We start from the raw sequence: 21,281 nt of genomic DNA on the forward strand, positions 1-21,281 counted from the left end.
CACGCAGGTGTTCTCCACGTTGATCTCCCCGTCATCGATCCAGCTATTCGTCTCAGGCATATTTACGGTGTGACGTAGAGAAAAGACTTCAATAACCGGTAGTTACATTTGATCTGAATCAGGTAATGTTAAATGACTTAAGTTATAAATGATTTAGAGCTTCTCTTCTGCTGCTCAGGTTTCATTAGGAACTATGATTTTATCCTTTTGGCTCAGCTGATCCAGTCAAGCCAGGATTCCCTGGTGATCCTGGCAGATTCCGGTGATTCCGAGTCTCCCATCACGCTCCCGGTTCCGGTCTCTCAGCTCCTCATGCAGAAGTCCAATCCCGCCATGATGAGCTGACCGTGGTGCTGAAACGCAAGCTCAGATTCAGCTGTGAATCCAAACACTCCTAATCGGGTTCATTTCGTGGCTCTTCGTGGCTTTGGGAATCTTTCTGATTATTTATTATTTATTTATTTATTATTTACTATTTAACGCTGCGTGTTTTTTTTCTTAATTTGACCGATGTTCTTCCTCTCTGTCGGGGTTCAGAGCCTTCAAGTTTCCTTTTACTCTTTTGCTCATTGTATCCAACTGATCTAATTTATTTACTGTATATATATCAGTCCTTTATTCACTCTGAACCTTTATAATAATGTAATTGTTGCTCATTATTCATTTTAGTGAGACATCTGTGCATTATTATTATTCTGTTTTTTCCTCATCTTAATTTAAAGCCATGAATTATTCTGTTATGGTGAAAATTCCGGGACTTTAAAATCCTTCAACCCAACATAAAAATAATATATGGATACTGTAAACATCATACTGCATGATCTACAGATACTATATGCAAAAACGCAAATAAGGGTCAGCTGTTAGCCGGTTCCACGTTATTAGACTCATAAATTTACACCTAAGATCCTTTTTCGGGATTAATATTAATGACCTGTTAAATATTCGTGATTTAAAGTGATAGCAAACAGTCCAGAACTTGTAATGGTCCTCCGGAACCAGACGGGAGCGCGCATCTCGGCGGCGAGCGGAGCCCCCCATTCTCAAATGAGGGCTGCGCGCTCTCGCCGCAGGAGGAGTGAACGCGCATGAGGGGCTGCGGTCCCATTGACGGTTCCGTCTCCCTGACAGCAGCATCAGCGGCGGCGCCTCGCCTCGCAGCCTCACGGCCAGGCCACCGAACCGAACCGAACGGAGACCGGAGCCGCCCCCCCTCCCGTCCCGTGTGCCGTCGTCCTGACCGACCGCCGGAGATGGGCTCCCCGTAAAACGGAGGTGGTGGAGGGCAGAGGCTGGCGGGGGGGTGGGGGGAGAAGACCGCGGAGCAGCAAGAGGGAGGACAGACTGAAAACCGGAGCAGCACCGCCGTCACCGCCGCCGCCCCGGGTGCCCCCCCGCCGCCGCAATGGGAACGCCGCTCCAGCCGCTCCAGCCGCCGCTTCGTCCGTGGGTCATGTCGTGATCCGTGGGCTCCGCCAGCGGGTTCTCTATCCGTGATTCCGACGAGGCGAGGCGGCGGCGGAGGAGGAGGAGGAGGAGGGAGGAGGAGGAGGGAGGAGGAGGGAGGCGCGCGGTGGTGGGGAGATGTTCGCCTCGGTGGGCCCGCGGGGCGGCCCGCGCCCACCGGTCGCCCCGGCCGTCCCGGAGCCGGACCTGAGCCATCTGACGGAGGATGAGAGGAAGATCATTCTGGCGGTGTTGGCCCGGCAACGGGAGGAGGACGCGAAGGAGGAGGCCATGATACAGTAAGAGAGAGAGAGAGAGAGAGAGAGGGAGAGTCCATGTTTCAGCGTCACTCACTCACGGGGTCCACCGTGGACTCACAGGGACCAGGGTCCAGGGTGGACCAGGGTCCGTCCAGGCTGCAGGTTCCTGCCGCTCCTACCAAAGACTCTAACTTGCTGTGTGTGTGTGTGTGTGGTGGGGTTGGGGGGGGGCGTGAGGAGGGGGTGTGTCACCATCATCCCCAGCATCACACCTGTTTTTTTTAACGAGGTGAATAATCGGACGGAACCGGAGACATTTCGTAACCCTGGTACCGGGAGGACCCAAACTAAAACCTCCTCGTTGTGGGGGGGTCCATCTGCAGCTGCTCTGGGGTGCGGTTGAGCCCCCCCCCCCCCCCCCCCCTGCCGTTTGCCCCATATGTAGGCCAGCCCTCCCCACCCAGGCTGCTACAGAACCGGCAGGCCTTCAGCAGCAGGAGAAACGGGGCCCGAGTCCAGTCAGGTTGAGTCAGCATTTGCTGACGCGCACCGCGTGCACCCGCCTACTCCATACGTGCACGGAGGAAAGTCTCCCCCCGTCGTAGAAATGAGCCCTCGACGCGCCGCCGCGTCGCGTTTCTCTGCGTGGAGCGCAGATCGAGCGACCCCCCCTCAGCGAGGCGCCCCCCCCTCCGGCTTTACGTCCCGGTTCTATTTTAGGCGCGCGGACTGATCGCCCGGCACTGGAGCGAGAGATCGATCCATTGCATCTAAAGAAGGAACTGTCCAATAGGAGTGTGCGTCTTTACGGTTGTCTCTGCGCCAGGAGAGCAGCGTGGGCTGTGACGCAGAGAAACCCACGACTCGCCGCCAGGATCTCCGTCCCCTCCGGTCGGTGTGGAATGCAGCAGCGGTGACGTCACTGTTCCATATATTATAGATTAAAAACAAACAACGTTTCTTTAAAAGCCAGATGAGATTTAATGGATCGGAAAAGTGAGAATTCCCCGTCAAGATGTCACAAATGCTCGAGCCATGATGTGGGATTTATTGATCCGGCATGTGATCAGAGGTATTGATGGGTCCAGAAACTCAGCATGAAATGTCAGCGTCAGCCTCAAATCGATCGCTTGTCTTGAGTCGGAGCAGAGCGAACGCATCGCTCAGCGCCGGGGCGGCAGCCGGCGTGGAAACGGTCTCTGGACACTTCCACGAGGAAGAAAGACGTCCTGCCCCACCAGTGGACGATGAAGAGTACGCGTTCAATAATATCAATACTCTTTCATCTGGTTATTCGATTATTTCCGGTCTCAGTTGAAAATATTAGCAAATGTTAGCGTAGCCTGCTCGTAGTTATCGAACAAAGTCCTTTCGTTCAGACACCAAAGCCCAGGAGTAGACCAGTCGTCCATTCCGGAACCCAGTCAGACCAGTAAAGGGGGGTTAGAACCCATCGCCATCTCCCATGTGCAGAAAACAGGCAGAACGATGAGCGGCTTCTATTTCAGACCGATCGTGGGCGTGGGTGAGGATTCCTCGGTCGGTCGCTCGTGTTTCTCTGTATGGGGAACATCTGATTGCCTTTGGAGTTCTGGTTCTGGTTCCGGTCCGTTCGCCTGTAGGTGTCCGGTGGTGCAGGATGGGGGGGGGGCGAGAGAACACAATCAGAACCGAAAAAGTGAGATTTCAAAACGAGCAGCCAATTCAGAGGAAAGCCCGGTAAAAGACAAGGATCCCGGATCCGGACAGATGTTTGGATGAAAGTATTTTAATCCTGAACACCAAACGGCGGCGTTAACCGGAAGCCCGGGTGGCGCGTGGGAGGATTCCTGAGCTGACGAACGATTTCGTGTATTTCAGAGAAGAGAAGCCGATCCAAGCGAGAACGGTGAACCTGGTGGGGCAGAAGAAACCTCCGCAGCAGAACGACGTCCGGTGAGTCCAGAGTCCACGCGGCGTTTAGAAGCAGCCCAGCGGTGGCGTGCATGTCGGCTTTGATGTCGGCTTTGATGTCGTTTCACCCCGGTGGTTTGGGAACATGAGCTGGTGTCTGCTGGTCGCTGTCGCCGGTTGCTCTTCTTGATTATGCTGATTCCTGATGGGTTCTTGACCCTCCGAGCGACTTGACATTCTGCTGCTGCGGAGTCGAGTCCACATCCTGCTGAGTCACCGGAGACTTCCTCCTCCGTCGGAATGCTTCCTCGATGGAGAGGCTAAAAGTCGGAGTCTTAGACCCTTTATTTATTGACACGGATTCATTCTGTGCATTTTCTACTTCCTCCTCCAATGAGGACATGCTTTCTAAAACAACAACTCCCATCAGGCCACATCGCCGCGTCATCAGACGACGTCAGCCTCGCCGTTGCTTTTGTTGGCTGATTCTCGGCCTAGGCAAGACATTTTTATGTTCCAATTAGAGATCAAAATAAAAAGGATTTACTTTTATGCCATGGTGAGTAAAGTTAAAGTGATTAAAGGGATCCCCCCCCCCCAACATGTCGTGGCATATAAAGCTGGACGTGGCTTTACTCTTCCTGTCTTTATTTAGTCTTCATCGCCATGTTTCTGTCTGCATGCTGTCTTTATTGCACCAGCGGCTGTGAATGGCGAGCGTCACGTGAAACACGCGCCGTGGGTTTTCCACTCTTTGATGTTTTACGAGCGTCTCCGTCCCCGCTGGCTTGTTTTGCACATTCAAATGCCAGTTTTCATGCATTCCTGTTCGCAGCGGCTTCTGCAGCCGGTAACGTCTTTTCTTCTGCTACACAATAATCAAAACATAAAGCTGTGTGTGTGTGTGTGTGTGTGTGTGTGTGTGTGTGTGTGTTGGATCAGAGAGTGAAGTGGGATTACAGAGTGGACCACACCTGCTTCTCAGAGGAATCCCACAATATGTCCCCCCGTTTAGAACATTATACAATCGAGTTAGCTACTACTGCTAGCTAGCATGTCCTCAAAAACCAGACGCCGCTTCAGTCTTGGCGTCTCCGGTGGAGCGCTAAGTCCAAAATCCTTGTCATCATATTCCAAAAGATTAGGAAGGTCAAGACGAGCGGTTGCACTGCGTCCATGTCCTTTTCGTCCCAGTGTAGGACATTTTGTCCCACCTCTGTCCATCCCCCCCCACCCCGTGGCTGCCTCATGAGAGGTAACGTGGATCTAAGGGTGTTTACCTTTTTGAGATAGCTGTGATTGGACAGATGTCCCCTGTCAGCGGGGCGTCATGACGATGGCCCAGCAGCCCCGCGGTGACGTCGGCGACGCCCGGGATTGGCGAGGAGTCACTTCCTTGCTCCCTCTGGGCACTGGCTGTTATCCTGGTCCTCCCATGAGCCTCTGCTTCAGGAAGGACCAGAGAGACACGCTAGCAGCTACGTCTGTATTTTCTACTGCTAGCTGACACTCTTGACACGCTTTGCTAACTGGATAAAAAAAAAAAAGACTTTCACGCTTGAAACTTAGAGAAAAGCTGAAACCAGAATCACAGTTTAATTTAAATGCTGCAAGTTGTTGTTTTATTAAAGATGATCAGATGCGATGCTTTTTTTTTTATAATGTCTTCCCTCAGAACGAGCGCTCTGAATGTGTGGGTACATGGCAGCGTGTGAATACACACCCGTTGTGTGAATGCTAGCTTCTAGGCATGTGTGTGTGTGTGTGTGTGTGCGTGTGTGTGTGTGCGTGTGCTGCCTGCCTTTGCATGGCTTTGCCAGGCCATATGGAGCGCTGTCTGGGGAGCACACTACCCACTTAGCTCTGCTGTTGGCTCTGGTGCTCTCTCCATCTGTCCCTCCTTTCTCTCCCGTCCATCCACCCGCCCATCCTTCCCTTTTTTGTCGTTAGATCTATCTTGGTATATTTCTTTTTTTTGTATTCTGTATTTGGGTTGTTTGTCATTCACTCCAATCTCGTGGGAAAACTTTAAACTTTTGATTTTAAGCTAAAGCCTCGCCGGCTTGTCCCGTTTGCGGATCCGTCACCATACGAGACGCTTCCTTCAGAGCTTTTTATTAGATGAAGAAGAGTTGATGAAGGAGTGAGAGAGAGAAAAACTGATATTGATATTGACAACAACAGGCAACACAGTGCGTTTACTCCACCTTACATCCCAGGTGAAACACTGAGCGCTGAAAGTTCACCGAAAAGTCCTGGGAAGTCTTTAATTGCATTAACCCGAGTCCTTCCTGTGGGAAGTGAGACTTTCAAATACCAAAAAAGGTCTGGAGGTGCGTTCACGCCGAAAAGCCTCGCCAGATCCCACCAAAGGGCTTTTTTTAAAGATGCCGCTATTCTATACGCCGCGCAGGCGTTAGCATGCTAGTGATGAAAGGCGTCATACCAGCAGAGTTAGGTTCTTGTTGTTGGCTCTAAAGCCACGCTCCGTTCGTCCGCCGGCGTCATTGTCGAGTCTTGAGTGTTAAAAATAAATCTGCGCGTTGGAACGTGCTTCATGTCCATCATCGCTCGAACGACGTCGGGCCAGACGGCCTCCCTGCGGAGCTGCAGCCTTCATCCCGCAGCCTGCCAGCCCTCCAGCGATAGGATAGCTCCCGTCTGACGGATTCAGTCCGTTAGAATCTGATTTGAGGAGACGGGACTTCTTTCAGGATGACGATTGGGTCTCAAAGCTCTGAGAATGGACCAGATGAATACGATTCCAATTCCAATTTCAACTCCGTGTAACGAGTCGGTTCATTCTCAATTCTCGTTTGACTGCAATCGATAAGGGAATCTTTTTTTCTAAAAATTGCAAACAGTTCCAAGGAATTGAAACACTGGGAACCGGTTTTTGACTCCCATCCCTAAAGCCAGCAGGGGGCGCTAGTCTGTATTTGTCCCTCAAATAGGGAAACCACTCTCACTTTAGTTTTGGTTGGTCTGAAGCTTCATGAAATCCAAACCTCGCTTCCATCCTTCCGCTGATATAAATACCGTCTGTGGGCAGCGACAAACGTGGAAGCTTCGTGTTTAACACAGTTTTAATTCACTGCTGGAGAGGAGAGGCAGAGCAAGGGCAGCGATAACATTAGTTTAGAGAATCATAGAGACTCAGAGAGATATATCTATCAACAGAGAGGGAAACCTCTTCAGAAGAGGGGAAAATGGGCACGGGGGGGGGGGGGGGGGAGGGAATGGAGGAAAGAGGGATGAGGAGGTGGCAGGAGGAGAAAAGAACAGCTGGAGTAAGAAGCGTCATCTCAGCTCGTATCGCTACGCGTTAAATCACGGCCGTCACTTTTACTGTAAATCATCAGTTTCCGTCTCTGCTGGGATTTCCTGGAAAACTAATTTATTCTTTTGGCTATTTTTGAAATGAAAATGTTCAACGAAACCCCCCCCCCCCCCCCCCCGAATAATTCCATGTTGCTGGAGACAAATTAGAGCAAATTCTGACAGCAGGGAGAGGATCTATGTCACACGCTTGTGTTCTGCGGTGGGCTGTAAATACTATCAATAACGAGGGAATAAAGGAGAGTGGGGCGTAAAAAATGATGGGAGGCGAGGAGGAGGGAGTGAAAGAGGGAGTGGGGGAGGTGAGAGTACAGCCAAGCGGCTCAGCATGGCGACGGAAAGGAGGAGGAGGAGGAACAACAGAGCTCAGCACAGAGAGACAAAGCTAGAGAGAGAGAGATCCTCCATGTTCCTGCTCGCTGCACGGGGAGCAGAAACATGCAATGATGGAGGGATGAGAGAGAGAGAGATCCTCCATGTTCCTGCTTGCTGCACGGGGAGCAGAAACATGCAATGATGGAGGGATGAGAGAGAGAGAGATCCTCCATGTTCCTGCTCGCTGTACAGGGAGCAGAACATGCAATGATGGAGGGATGAGAGAGAGAGAGATCCTCCATGTTCCTGCTCGCTGCACGGGGAGCAGAAACATGCAATGATGGAGGGATGAGAGAGAGAGAGATCCTCCATGTTCTTGCTCGCTGTACGGGGAGCAGAACATGCAATGATGGAGGGATGAGAGAGTGAGAGATCCTCCATAAAGTTATACCTTTAATGCCGCAGCCTCCAGCGTCCCTTCAGTGTGTCTGTACCTTTAATGATTGACCAATCAGGGGTCGGGGTTTAATTAAATCATTTTAATGTGGGACTAAAACCCTGCAAGCACAAATGTTGTCCCGCGTTGCCCTCTTGATGGAATGTGTCGCTGCTACACGCCCCATTCATGGGTTCGGTGGGCGTGGCTTCTGGGGCACGTTAAATGGTTGCCGTCTGGTGTTTGTCGTCGTAGCAAACCGGTTTGGTTGCGTTCACACTGGCAGCTGTGCATATTTTATGAAATTATAACTCCCAGTATCGAAGAATTTTAATGAGGCGGAATAAGTGAAAACGTTTCTTTGTTAAATTTATTTATCTATTTACACAACCGCTTCCTGTAAAAGTGATCAACTCTCTCTCTCTCTCTCTCTCTCTCTCTCTCTCACACGTAAAGGTGTTAAAGTGAGCGTAGGTGGATCTCTGTTGCAAACACACACACAAACGCACACACGGATATTCAGACCGGACGACGTACTCGCTGGGAACCGGAAACCCGTTTCTATTTCAGGCATTTTTACCTTCCATTCCATTTCAAAGAGCACGAGAGAGGAAAAGGTTTTAATAGTCGTCTATTCTGGGGCCGATCAATCTGGCAGACGACTCGGGACGGTAAAAGAGTCTGAGTGTGTGGACTGGGGGGGGGGGGTCAAGGGGATGCTGAGTCGGGTCCGAGTCGGAGGGAGTCTTTGAATCTTTGACTCCGCGGTAACGAAGGTCTGAAAAATGGGTGACGATGAAACGCAGAGCGCTGGAGTGTTTAATTTTTAAATGGCTTCCGGGTGATTTTCTCCGACTGACTCATCGCTGCTGGATTCATACGCCTGCTTCTTGGTGTCTCGCTCCAGGAACCGGTGGAGTGACTCATCGAGGCCGGTGTCGGAACCGGAAGAGTCAAAATGAGGAGTCAGCTTTTTTCTTCTTCTGCCTTTTCTTTTTTCTTGTTGTTTTGGCGAAACAGGGGGGGGGGGGGGTGTCTCAAAGCTTTTAGAGGCGTTTAAATGGAACTTTCAGCTTTGATCAAGCGTTCAAAGCCTCATCCCAAACTGGCCTTATGGCCAAATTCTGAAATGGACGAAGTTCGATGGACGAAGTTCAGAATAACGAGCGGTATCATTGTTGGCTCGCACAAACACGAACAGATTGCTTTCTGTGTTCCCCGGAATAGCAACTACCAACAAAACAGGACAAAAGTGCGAGTTGTTTCCACCAAGTGCAGCCGAAGACACGGAAGCGGCGGCAAGCCGGCCGCCGCCGGATTACCGGGTAGTCTTCATTTCCCGCGGAGATTCTGCCCCTGGTTACCGACAAGACATCGAGATTAGGGAAGCATTCTAAAAGCCGATGGTGACATCGTGTTCCTGCGATGCATATTTAGTTCATGGTGATGTTTTAAAGAAAAAATAACGTCTGTTGTTTCCCGCCTACATATATATTCAGGGGCGGGGCTTGCAGACAGGCAAGGCAGGCAGTTGCTTGGAGCTCCGGCCAATAGCGAGGGCCCCCCTAGGGCTGCCAAAATGTGCTCCACAGCAACAAAAGGAATGGGCAATTTGAAATGACATGACACCGCAGTAGCAAACCCCCCTTGTGGGGCTCCGCCCCCTCTGCCTTCAGCTAACGCAGCTAGCCAAGCTAACAATTAAGCCATGATGAATGCTGTGAAAACAGGACACAACATCATTAGCAGACTAGCTAGCGGTCTTAAGCGTGTCTTGGGTAGAATTTTTAACTCCGCCCATGGTTTCAGTATTTGGATGAAAACATTACTCTAATAAGCCAGGGACTAGTTTCACCTGCGTATTAATACACACTGAGTGCTCGGGGCCCCTAAAGGGCCCCGATTTCATTGTGAGGCAATCAGCTGGCGGTCCTTTGAGTAGTTAATGGTTTGTTCCGTGATAAACTCAAATGATAGCCGACTTGGCTTTATTAGCCCGGCCTATTTTTGTGGGCATTCCGTTGGTGGATGGGCGATACTTCAAAATTAATTTGTGTTTGGCAAAAATATTAAAAACCAACTGACACAATGAAGGAGGGAGCGATCGTACGATCGGTTGGCTGACCTGATGGGCGCTTAAGAGACCGCAGCGGTGGATCAATCTGACCCGGGACGGTGTTTACGGCACCGGGATGGAAAATTAACCTGCGGAGTGTGTGTCAGCGGAAACATGCCAGCCAGTGGCGTGTGGAAAGTTATGCAACGAGGAATTTCATATCAGGAACTAACAGTTTTTAGTCAAATATTTTCATGACGTTGTGACAAGAAATAACTTATTTTACCTCTAAAAACACGTATTTTTGCTAAAACGACGACTGTTTGATGCAAGGAAATGACGTCATCTCATTAAAGACGAAGGACTAACGGGAGTCTTCCTCTCCGTTCTTAATGAGGGATCCTTTTCGTACGCGATGAAGCTCAGCTTGTTAGCGCTGCACCGCTTCATCTTTATGCTAACGCCGTTTCGTTGAAATACGCACGCACAGGTGGATCGTTCTGTTGTTCGCGGTGTCGAACACTTTGATGGAAATGCGTTTTCCTCTCACATTATTTTCACCTTACCCCCCCCCCCAAGCATATTTCCTTAACGATGCCGCTATCTGTTTCTCCTGCGCTCTGACCTCCTCCTCGCCACTCCACTCTTCCTCCTCCGTTCTTGGCCTCCTAATGATCCGCCGCTGCCCTCCATACATTTCCCATCACTGATATCTGATGTAATAAAGGTTTTCTCTCACGTGCATGCGGGAATCTGGCGGTTTGTTGATGCGCTGGAATTCCTGCCGCCTTGTGGGCGTCAGCCGGAAACGCTTTTGACAGATGGCGAGATTTAACAGAACGGTTTCAAACAGGAATTCACTTAAACACACATTTCCATAGCCCGAGTCCTTCTGTGCAGCTATTTACTATATATTTTAAATTCCTCAGACATGCAGCCAAGGACTACAAATAACATGGCAAACTTTGAGACGACGTATTCATCGAACACCCGCCCACGTTTCAGACTGCTGAAGCCTTTTCAGCGGGTTTGTTGGACTGCGTTCCCTTCCTTTGTAAAGGAGTCGAGGAAGAACGGACGTAATATTGATTAAGAAACATAATTGATCGGAGCACCGGTGCTGGCTGCCCGTCTAAGTTTATTAGGGAGACTCAGACGCAGTGTGGGTCATGGATCAGGAAGTAAATCCTGCGGCGCTGCATCAGCGGGTGATGTTTCTGTGACCTTTGGCTATTTCTATTTTGTGTGTGTGTGTGTGTGTGTGTTTCCTGGAGTAGGTTGTGTGTCCTTGGAGGCTCTGCATGATTTCCTTCAGGTTATATTCAGTTTGTTTCCGTGACAGGGAAAGGTTCCGTTTTAATTACTCCATCAAACGAGTCAAACAATTCCTCGTCTCTGGCAGCCACGGCTGGGAATTGTAGTTTTTTTTTTTACGTTGATCTGATGGGGGAGGAGACTCCATCGCCGCCGGCCAGCCTGTAAGTACCGCGTCGGATCTCGCGGGTGATTTGAGGAGACTTGGAGAATGTTTGAATCTGTGTTTTCTTCTTTGTGTGGTTTCATAAATGCCGTTAGAGGATTCGCACATCGTGTCTAAATGCAGTCGTATTCCATAGATCTTATCTCCCGTGTTTTTCTACTTTATAGAGTTTATGTTTATGTAGCAGTTTGACCCTATGACATCATAACCGTGACTTCGTGTGCCACGTGTAAACAACCGGAACCGCTAATCCTCCCCTCTCCTCTGTCATGTTGTGGATTCTTCCCCTCTCTAATCACTTACTTCTTCTTGTCTTCCTTCTCTCTCTTGTCATTTCCCCTCCTTCCCCCTCTTTCTGGTATTCTTTATTTTCTCTTTCTCTCTTTGCTCATCACTTCCTCTTTGGTCTGTTTCTCTTCAATCGCCACAGCGCAAAATCGAATCAATCAACATACTGTTGCGCCTTAGATAAAACCAATACCCGCCTCCCTTCCGGTTCATATTGATTTGAAGACTTGGCAAACAATAGCCAACGCCAAGTGGACTGCCCCAAAACACGCACATAGATCGGAGAGCAGCGCTAACGCAGCGGCCGCCTTCTCTCCTTGTTTGTACCGTATCTGATCAAGCTTTAACATTCATCATGAAGTTATGAAATGAAACATGTTGAGGATCATGTTGACACTCCTGCGCTGCTCCGTGTCTTCCAGCGGCATCCAGCAGCAGCTGTCCAGCTACAGGGAGACGGTGATCCGGCAGGCCACGGTAGCAGCCGGCTCGGCCGCGCACCGGGACGACGCTCCGACCTGCGGCGTCTGCCACAAGACCAAGTTTGCCGATGGTTGTGGAAGCCTGTGTTCGTACTGCCAGACCAAGTTCTGTGCCCGCTGTGGGGGGCGGGTGTCCCTGAGGTCCAACACGGTAAGACAGACGGGGTGTACGGATGTACCACGGTGCTGAAGATTGTGAAAAATGCATCGAAATGTTTTACAATTTTAGCAGATTTATAGTTAAAATCTTTTATTTAATAATGTGATTATTTATTGATTATGATTATTATTATTAGCCATAATGTGCATCTTATTCAGTTTGCACTTACAGTAAAGATGAATACATGCTTAGCACATACAGCTGGTCGCCTGTTCGTCCAATCCGGTGATGGGACCAGCTGGAGGTGGTGAACCATGGCACGTGTGTGTATTTAAGTGTGTATCACAGTTGTATAGAGTGGTCTGGATGTGTGTCGATGTGTGTGTGTGTGCGACCCAGGCAGGAGCTGGTAAAGGTTAATTGGGCATTAGACTGAGACGTGGACAAAGGGGGTGGTCTCCCATTCCACTTCTGTCTCCCAGGGGTGCGGAGGTGCCCTATACACACACAGCAGGGCGTGTGTGTGCGTGTGTGTGTGTGTTTATTTATTGTCGCATCAGGAGGTGAAGCTCACTCTAAAATAAACTATATCTCTGTTCTAACATTGCCAGTGTGACATTTAATGACACACACACACACACACACACGCAGTAAAGGTACATCCTAATTAGCCAATGGCCGACATGGGCAGAGATCAGCTGTGGGGTTATGGGTGGGTAGATATCAGTAAGAAAATGCCTTTGAAAGGTGTATTTGTGCACGCGCACACACACACACACACACACACAGTAGCTGATTAGCGTATCTTATCTTAGCTTAAATGACTTCTCCTTGACGTTCTGATTGGTGGACACGTATTTGCCCATGAACACATCTTTCGTCTTTGTCCGGTGGAGAAACGGCTTTTCTGGCTCCGGTTTCCGAGCTCGGCCCGTCGCCACCCGTCTGGTGATTCATCCTGAAAACGCAGACGTGGGAAAGAAACGATCCAACTCTTCAAACGTGTTACTAATTAAACAAACGAATCAACAGATCACAAATTCTCTCTTCGCTGACTCTGACAGACAGGACGAGTGCGCCAGACGATAGACGGCTTGAGGATGATCTCACCATTGCCTTTCATCTCTCTGTCTTTCCTTCCATCACACATGAATGGCTGACTGGGCTGCAGGCGGACAAAGTGGTGAGTGCTGTTCCTTTTTCCTTGCTGGACCTACGGCGCCACCTGTATCCCCTAACGCCGTGCGCATGCGAGCGTGAATGAGCTTAATGGTCTGAATGACTGAAGGCGCTTTAAAGGCCACCACACGGGGCGATCTCCTGGGCTAACCGACGTCATCTCATCAATAGATTCAACCTGATCACCCCTGCAGCTTTGCCCAGCATGCATTGCATGAACCAGGTCCTCACAGGTAGACCTCAGAGACACTTTGCATGTGAAGGATAACGTGTAAATTAATTACACTGATATTTAAGTCAAATATATTCAAAAGTATTCGTTTTTTGTATCTTTTATTTTTCATTCTTCGAGCTAAGCGAGTCACGAATTCCCTCTAATTCCAGCTGGTTACTCTTCAGCTTCTGTCTCAACCACAGAATGTAATAAAATAGACCCGGAGTCCCGGTCCATTATCCCTCGCTGCGGTATTCAGGCGACCGGCCTGCTTTGAACACTGATATTTGTTTGTGTTGCTTTGAAATGCTAATTGCACACAGCGGCTAAGGTGAGCAGACATTTGCTAAAGGCCATTATTATCAAATTACAACATGAACTTGTTGAGATGAGACTGATATGAGTCTCAGAACTATCCGTTAGCTCCAGCTAGCAGCCGTTAGCTCAACGTCAGCACCAAAACAGTTCCTCCTGACCACCGCAGACATTCACACGGGCAATGTGGGTGAAGTGGACACATGTGCCGGAGCCGGGAATCGAACCGCCAACTTCTCGATTACATTAATTTACTTACTTGAGGATTGATTAATCTTTCCTGGCACGGCCAGACAAAAGTGCAAAGTGACTCCGCCCGCTTTTCCCACATCCGCCTCCAAAGTTAAAGTGATGGCAAGCGTCATCCTGGCCTGGACGGCAGGCCGCGTAGCCCAGATCGCTTTCCTTCCTGTCAAACGCACAACTGTGCCATTATCTTTTATTTCTTCACTATCTTCAGGTCATGTGGGCGGGGTCTAGAACCCAGACTTGTCGGTCGCACCAAACGGCAACACTGACTGCTTTCATGCGCCGTGAAAGGCCCTGATGTTGCCGGGAGCGACCGCGATTGCCCCCGCTCACCACCACGACCGAAGAAGTCGCAAATGAAGGCGAAAATACATGAAAAAAAAACAATCTCACTGTGTGCCCGATACTTGAGGAAATGTACATCTATTGATCTGAGCCTACACGGAGTTATGGCTGCGTGCTGCTTTGTGTTGGGGCGCAGCGCGGTAGAAAAGCCTGAGTGATGTGCTGTTAACGCCACGGCCGCCTCATGATTGCTATCGATCGCCGGTCTCGCTAGCTGCGTCCGTCTTCACGTCCGTCTTCACGTCCTTCCCTCATTGACTGGTCTTAAGGGGGCCACCTCTCTCCCGGTTGTTGATGTGAAAGCTAGCTCCTACACAAATACGCTCTGGCTGTACGGCGGCCGTCATGAAGACACGCCCGTACGCATATTCTATAGCGTGTTTGAAGTCCGTGACCTTTTAGAGGTTGATTACTTTGGTTTTAAATTCTTCTGTGGTCTGGCTCTTAAGCTAATGCTAATGCAGCTTGGCTAGCAGCACCACAAAGACGCTTCCAATCAGTGTTCTTGCTGGTTTTAATTATCGAACCCTTTCTTTGGAGCGGACGAGACCTTTGGGAATAATTCAGTCGTCTGAAAAACCAGAGGGACAGAGGCCTGAATGTATCTGAGTAGGTTAACCCAAGTAAATGATTTAGCATCTGAACTGAATGAGTTCTAATATTGATGGACCGTTGAGATGGCCCCCGTGGGGGCTGCGTGTATTTTTATTGGAGGTGTGTGAGAACTGTGTGAAGCCCATTATGCAGCACGCCTTCTTGTCGGACAAGCGTTTTCTGTGTTATTGCACAAATACACTACATTTGGGCATCTGTAAATGCACTTATTGTGCACGCGTACGGTGGAAACACGCACGTGTGTTTTGCTGCGGGTGCCTGGCTGCGCTGATATAGCACCTCATTAGCTGCTGCGGACACTAATCTCCTTTGTGGAAGTCTTTCATCCTTAGCGTAGGATTTATTGATGCCCTCGGTTACGGCCCACGCGTCACATGCTGGCTGTGCCATACGTCAAGCTGTCATTGGCTGATTCCACTTCCTGGTCCCGCCCCAGCTTATTAAAACGTAATGGGAGCCTGTATAAGCTAACAAACCATATCAGATTACTTCCCAGTAGGAAAAGGAAATACTTCGATTACTGCTCATTTATCATGGAATGTGGATCTAAATTCACTGTTTTAGGACGATAAATGAAAGAAAGTTTTTTTTAATTTGGTTTAGAGACTCAAAACGTTCTGTTTCACCACAACAAGGTTATATTGTCATGCTCTCTGTTGAAGCGCTTCTTAGTCTCACAGTATTTTAAGTATTATTCCTCACACCTGCTGTGTTTCTTTTTATTAAACACACCTCTACATAAATAAGAGCGACTCGATCATGACTTTCATGGCAGCACAGAGTAATATTTAAAGTGTCATTTACAGGAGATGCGGACAATAATTTTAGGCTTTTGTCGGTGCTGAGTCATAAAAATAAACGACACCTGCCATCGTAGTGTTCGTTAATATTTGGATGGTTGTTACACTGAAATGATAATAAGAAATACGCAAGAAAGAAAAGGAAAGCACAAGTGAAAACGTGGCTGTAGATCCGGTGAAGATCTGGAATCGTTCTCTTCCTCACACTGAACTCCAGCTCACATACTGTACAGTCTGTCGTTGCACAAATGGTACACACTCTCCAGGAAACCAACACCCCGCTGCACGCAGTCCAACATCTCCCCAGTGGATTCACACACACACACACACACACACACACGCACACACACACACACACACACACACACACACACACGCACGCACACACACACACACACACACACACACGCACACACACACACAGTGGTTTGGTGTCCTAGTTTCCATCAGTGGAGAAGCTGCTCTCTCTCTCGTTCACTCACAAACTCCTCGGGGGGGGGGGCTCTCACTGTGGTCATGTGACACACTGTTGTTGCGGTTTTTGTGCATCTGTGGAAAAATCAGGCGTTTGTAATTGTAACCCAACCTTCTCCACTTCGCCCTGTCCTTTGCGTCGTCCCCCCCCCCGACACCAGCCACTCCTCCCTCACTACGTCCATGTCTCTTCTCCTGGGTCGTCCTCTAGTCCTGTTCCCTGGCAGTTCCATTCTCTCTGGCACCTTTCAAAATATTTTTTTAGGAATTGTGTGATTGCTTTAAAGAGGACTACATGTTGCATAATAGACGTTAAGGCTGTGTTTGTATACGTTTCTGTCACGCTGCTCTTTGCCTGCTGACTGATGCCTGTTTTGCCATCAGAGTGGGATCTAATGCAGGGATTACTACGGGATTAAGTGTGTTTAATAAAATAACAGCTCACCAAAACACTGGCCATTTGTTCTGAGATATCAACACACTTTCACAACGTCTGACAATTAGTCAAAACTCAATACATTTTCCAGCAAGGAGTGAAATGTGCCCAGAAAGAAAATCGGCAGGTGAGACGATCCACCCACAATATGGCGTATCGTGTTCAGTCAACCATCGGATTTCACTATTTAATCGACATATTGTAGTCTGTAATTTTTATTTCCTTTGTCATCGATAAGAATAAGCAATAAGCATGGACATTTGGTCTCTAAATGTATTATATTAATTCAACTGACATCAACTTTAGTGTCTTTATTCATTCTCGCTGTTTCTTCTGACCCAGCCAGTATAAAAACGATGTTTGGCACCAAACGGCATGAAAACAAAGTAAGAGGCTACTTTTTGGACATGTGGAATAAAACTGCTCAAAATCTTGATGTTTCTGGGTGATTGCTGAAAATAAGAAAATAAATATTGCTTCATATCTGCCGTGCGATGTGTAAATAAGGCAACTGTTGGCACGCAAGTGTGCCGGAAATGTAGCTATCTTCTCAGCTGATTATGGTCCCAGTTCAGTCACAGATGCTCAGCGGGATTATGCAAACACCACAGAAAGGATTTCCATTACATTTTAAGTGAAGATTCATCTTAAATGATCTTAAACGTAAATCTTTGCAGATTGCATATTTTCAGATCGTTTGTCACTTTACACAAAATGAATAAATTTGTAGTTGTAAGATTAGATTACTTATGGCCAGCTGATATGTGTGCAGGTTTCTAATTATCAGTAGCATTTAAGATCTTTTCCAGATGCGTCCAGAATCGCTCAGTTTGTGCACTGATTTTACGGCAATTGATGTTAGAAACTGTTTCAATTTAAAGTACAATACCTGAAAGTGTTAAAATACATCGCAGCTAAACACAGATGATGGATTATCCTGCAGCGACCATCAGTCAGCCGTCCACCTCGTCAGCCTGGCTGCAGGAAATCACAGATTGGTGGAAGTTTTCATCAAAGCTACAGTGTGTGTGTGTGTGTGTGTGTGTGTGATGGTGCTTGGGTGTTTGGCAGGATAAATATAGCTGCGTTGGTGTAAAGCTGTTTTCTCCTCGGCTTTTGTAGCTTTAATCTAAAGCAATCTGGAGGAGGGAGAAATGGAGGGGAGGAAGAGCAGGAGGAGGGAGAGTATTGGGGGGGGGGAGGGGGGGGGGGGTGGCCAATGCCAGTGTTTTATTTTAGCTCTCTTTAAACAGTCATTGGGGAGTGTTCTGAAGTAATGAGAACCCTGGTGGCTGGAGGAGAGGAGAGGGGCCGACTCGAGCCTCCCCTCGCTCTCCTCCATCTCTGTGTGCTTCTTTATCTCTCGCCCAACCTTGCTTCCCCTCTCATCCAATCTTCCCCATCCTGTCTCTGACGTCAACGCGAGACCACGACCGGGGCTGCGGGCCCTCATGAATCCTCATTTCTATTCCAGGACGTCACCCACATCCTGTTTCAATACGAAGCGACAGCGATGCTGACGGGACGTGTGCACGGAGGAACGCGCGTTTGAGACGCGACGCTTGTTCGTAATGGGTTTCAGCTAGTGCATGTTTGAAGCTGTCGGGTTTGACGTGGCCTGTACACTTCCTCTTCACGGGCAGAAGTCTGGCCGGCTGTTGGACTCCCTTCCCGGCGTTGTGTCCGTCCCGCTGGGATCGTCAGAACTGTAGCGATTCGATGAGAGTAAAATCACAAAATCAATGCAAGTGTTGAGCTCTTTAAGAAATGAAAATGCAAAAGCAAAATGCATGTGGTGATGGCGTGGAGTGTTAAAACGTAAGCTGTGTTTAGAAAAGTAACAAATGAAAAGAGGGCTTTTATTCGATGTTAAATCAGGGATGGAAAACAAATCTTCAAATCGCTTGGCCGCAGCTTTACCGGGTAGCTGCAGCTTTCCTGTAGCGAGTTAAACGTCCTTTCCTTGTCCGGTCGGCGTGTGGGGGGGGGCCGGCAGCGCCATCGTGCTGTGACTGCCACGATGGCGATCAAAAGGAGCTTCCGTAAAAAAGCCCCTTTCTGCACCACTCATGGGCGGCGGCGCAGCTCTCTAGGAAGTGAATTGTTCCATTTCCTGTTTGACAGAAGCTAGGCCTCAGATTAGTGGCCGGCAAAGTAGTTTGGCCGAAATGGATTTGCCGCGCTGCAGCGGAGGAAAGCTGCTTCTTAATGGCCGCGCTAATGTCAGCTGCATTAACGGCAGCAGCAAAACGTCTCCAGCGCTTCCTGACGTTGTGTAAATGCTCCATGATTATCCCGCCAAAGCTTTGTGTGTGTGTGTGTGTGTGTGTGTGTGTGTGTGTGTGTGTGATTTAGCTGCAGATGGTGCCGCGCCGCCGCGCCGCTAACCTCGACCCGCCCCTTTCGCTCCAGGTGATCTGGGTGTGTAACAACTGCCGGAAGCAGCAGGAGCTCCTGACCAAGCCGGGGGAGTGGTTCACCGGTTCTGCTGGGAAGCCCGCCGGCCTCGGGTCGGCCGTCAGCGAGCCGTCCGTGTGCCAAACGCCCGGGGACAAGAAGCTCCGGCCTCGCTCCCAAGTGTCCCCAGGCTCAACCGCCGCCATCCATGACCCCAACCGACACAGCGCGCCCGGGGCCACGCCTGGCACTGACGCCAGGTCACGTAGCGAACCACCAAGAGACGCGTAAGCTGGAATAGTGTGTGTGTGTGTGTGTGTGTGTGTGTGTAGCAACGTCTGGCGCGCAGTAACCTCGCACCTTATCATGCGTCACAGCGAGGTGGGATGCAGGTGAGCCAAAGCCAGCATAATACGGCCCCGGCCCCGGCCCCCGGGGGCACTAATGGAAGGTTGGCATTCTCCCAAAAAGTCATTCCCTCATTGGACAAGCGGCGTCTCGAGTGGAATGTAGCGATGCTGGGATGCTGGCTGCTGCTATTTGAGCGGCTAAAATTGAACGAGACGGAGGAGGAAATGTCATTTCTTGCTGGGATCTTAATGAATGGCCACCAGCGAGTGTCTCACAGAGAGTCCCGCTGTGAGTGATTAACCGTGTCATCAGTTATTACATATTACATAGCAGGTAATAAAACAGTCGCTGTTTGTCATCGCTCACAAAATAACATTTACTCCCAAAGGTGGTAAACATTTTCCCCTTCAAACATGAATGAACTGGATATTTTGTGAGTTTTTTTGTTACAGAAATTGTAATATTGGTTGACATGTGAAAATATTTACTTTTCTTTGAGCTTTTCTGACAGAATCTCATAACTGTTCCTCTGGAATATTCTTGAAGTTTGCGTAATGTTATTCAGCCAATCATGAGACTATTGATCGCCTCCGTTCTCACCCACGGTCAGTGATGTGGTTCGGTTTCGTGTTTACTTCCACCACCGCAGGAATGGAAGGGGGGGCGGAGGAGCTGGTCGGGGAGGACAGCCCAGCCTACAGAGCCAGGTCTCGATGGACCGGGACCTCCGGGGGGAGTCCAGGGAACGCAGGGAAAGCCGGCGGCTGACAAAGGGACGCTCTCTGGAGCATGATCCTGTAGGAGGAGGTGGAGTAAGACGGACAGAAGAGGGCGGCTACCACCACATGGACCACAGTGGTGCCCCCCCTCGTGAAGCGGGGCAGGTCCCTCCTGGATGCCAGGGCCACACTTTGCCTGCGCTGGGTCGCGGCGTCGGTGTAATAGGGGAGGCCGGGGATGGTACGCGCCCCGGTCAGAGGACGGTGGGTGGGTTTGGTGGGCCGAACGAACACGCACTCGCTCAGCAAGCCCCTCCCCCTGAACTCAGAGACCCTTTCGGCTCGGGCCCTGGCTCGGCCTCCGGCCAGGGGCCACAAGTGAGACGGGCCAAACGGGAGAAGGCTGAGAGCATGCTGCGCAACGATTCGCTAAGCTCCGATCAATCGGAATCTCTGCGGCCCCCGCCACCAAGGCCCTACAAGTCGAAGCGAGGGCTGGGGGCCGGAGGCAAGAGGCAGACCAGCGTTAGCAGTTCAGAGGAGGAGGGAGGGACCACGCCTGAGTACAGCAGCTGTGAGGATGCTGAGATCGAAAGCGTCAGCGAGCGAGGTGAGAACCCGGATCGGTCGTCATGGTAACGAAGAAGCCGCTTCGGCCGAGGAAGATTAGCTACTGTGTATTACTATGCCTAAGAAGTACTGCGCGACAAAATCAGCGCTATTGGGGTGTGTTTTTATCGACCTTTGACCTTGTGTGTGATCTTCATCCTGTTCAATGAGGCCACATTACGCTCCTCAAAATAGAGTTTGTGTAAGCGTGACGTTTACAGACGTTAAATAGTTCGCTCTTTCCTTTTGTCTGTGTGACAGAACATGTCTAAACAGTTCCTACCTAGCGCCGAGCTCGGCGTACGACCTGGACGCCGCCCAGGACCCCGCACATCCATCAAGCGGAGGTTTAGGATGGGAGTGTTTTGTAGCGGCGGGATTCAAACACAGCGAGACGTTGCTTCCTTTTTTAGCTCGAGACCAGGACCGGGCCGGCGCTCAGACGTGCACGCTGGCAGCCAGGCAGGGTCCAGGCATGCAGGT

The 21,281-nt window shown here is 49.8% G+C and overlaps 1 protein-coding gene across 1 annotated transcript in view; it reads left to right on the plus strand.

The window, feature by feature from the left end:
- The first annotated feature begins 1,584 nt into the window (after positions 1–1,584).
- rims1a (regulating synaptic membrane exocytosis 1a) overlaps positions 1,585–21,281 on the plus strand; it is a 36,079-nt gene continuing 16,382 nt past the window's right edge. Inside the window, exons 1-5 of the mRNA XM_068740993.1 lie at positions 1,585–1,745; positions 3,567–3,641; positions 11,936–12,146; positions 19,135–19,406; positions 20,120–20,799. Of these exons, the coding sequence (XP_068597094.1) occupies positions 1,585–1,745; positions 3,567–3,641; positions 11,936–12,146; positions 19,135–19,406; positions 20,120–20,799 (1,399 nt within the window). The remainder of the gene's footprint in view (positions 1,746–3,566; positions 3,642–11,935; positions 12,147–19,134; positions 19,407–20,119; positions 20,800–21,281) is intronic.

The sequence above is a fragment of the Brachionichthys hirsutus genome, chromosome 7 (assembly GCF_040956055.1).
Source record: "Brachionichthys hirsutus isolate HB-005 chromosome 7, CSIRO-AGI_Bhir_v1, whole genome shotgun sequence".
Taxonomy (NCBI): domain Eukaryota; kingdom Metazoa; phylum Chordata; class Actinopteri; order Lophiiformes; family Brachionichthyidae; genus Brachionichthys; species Brachionichthys hirsutus.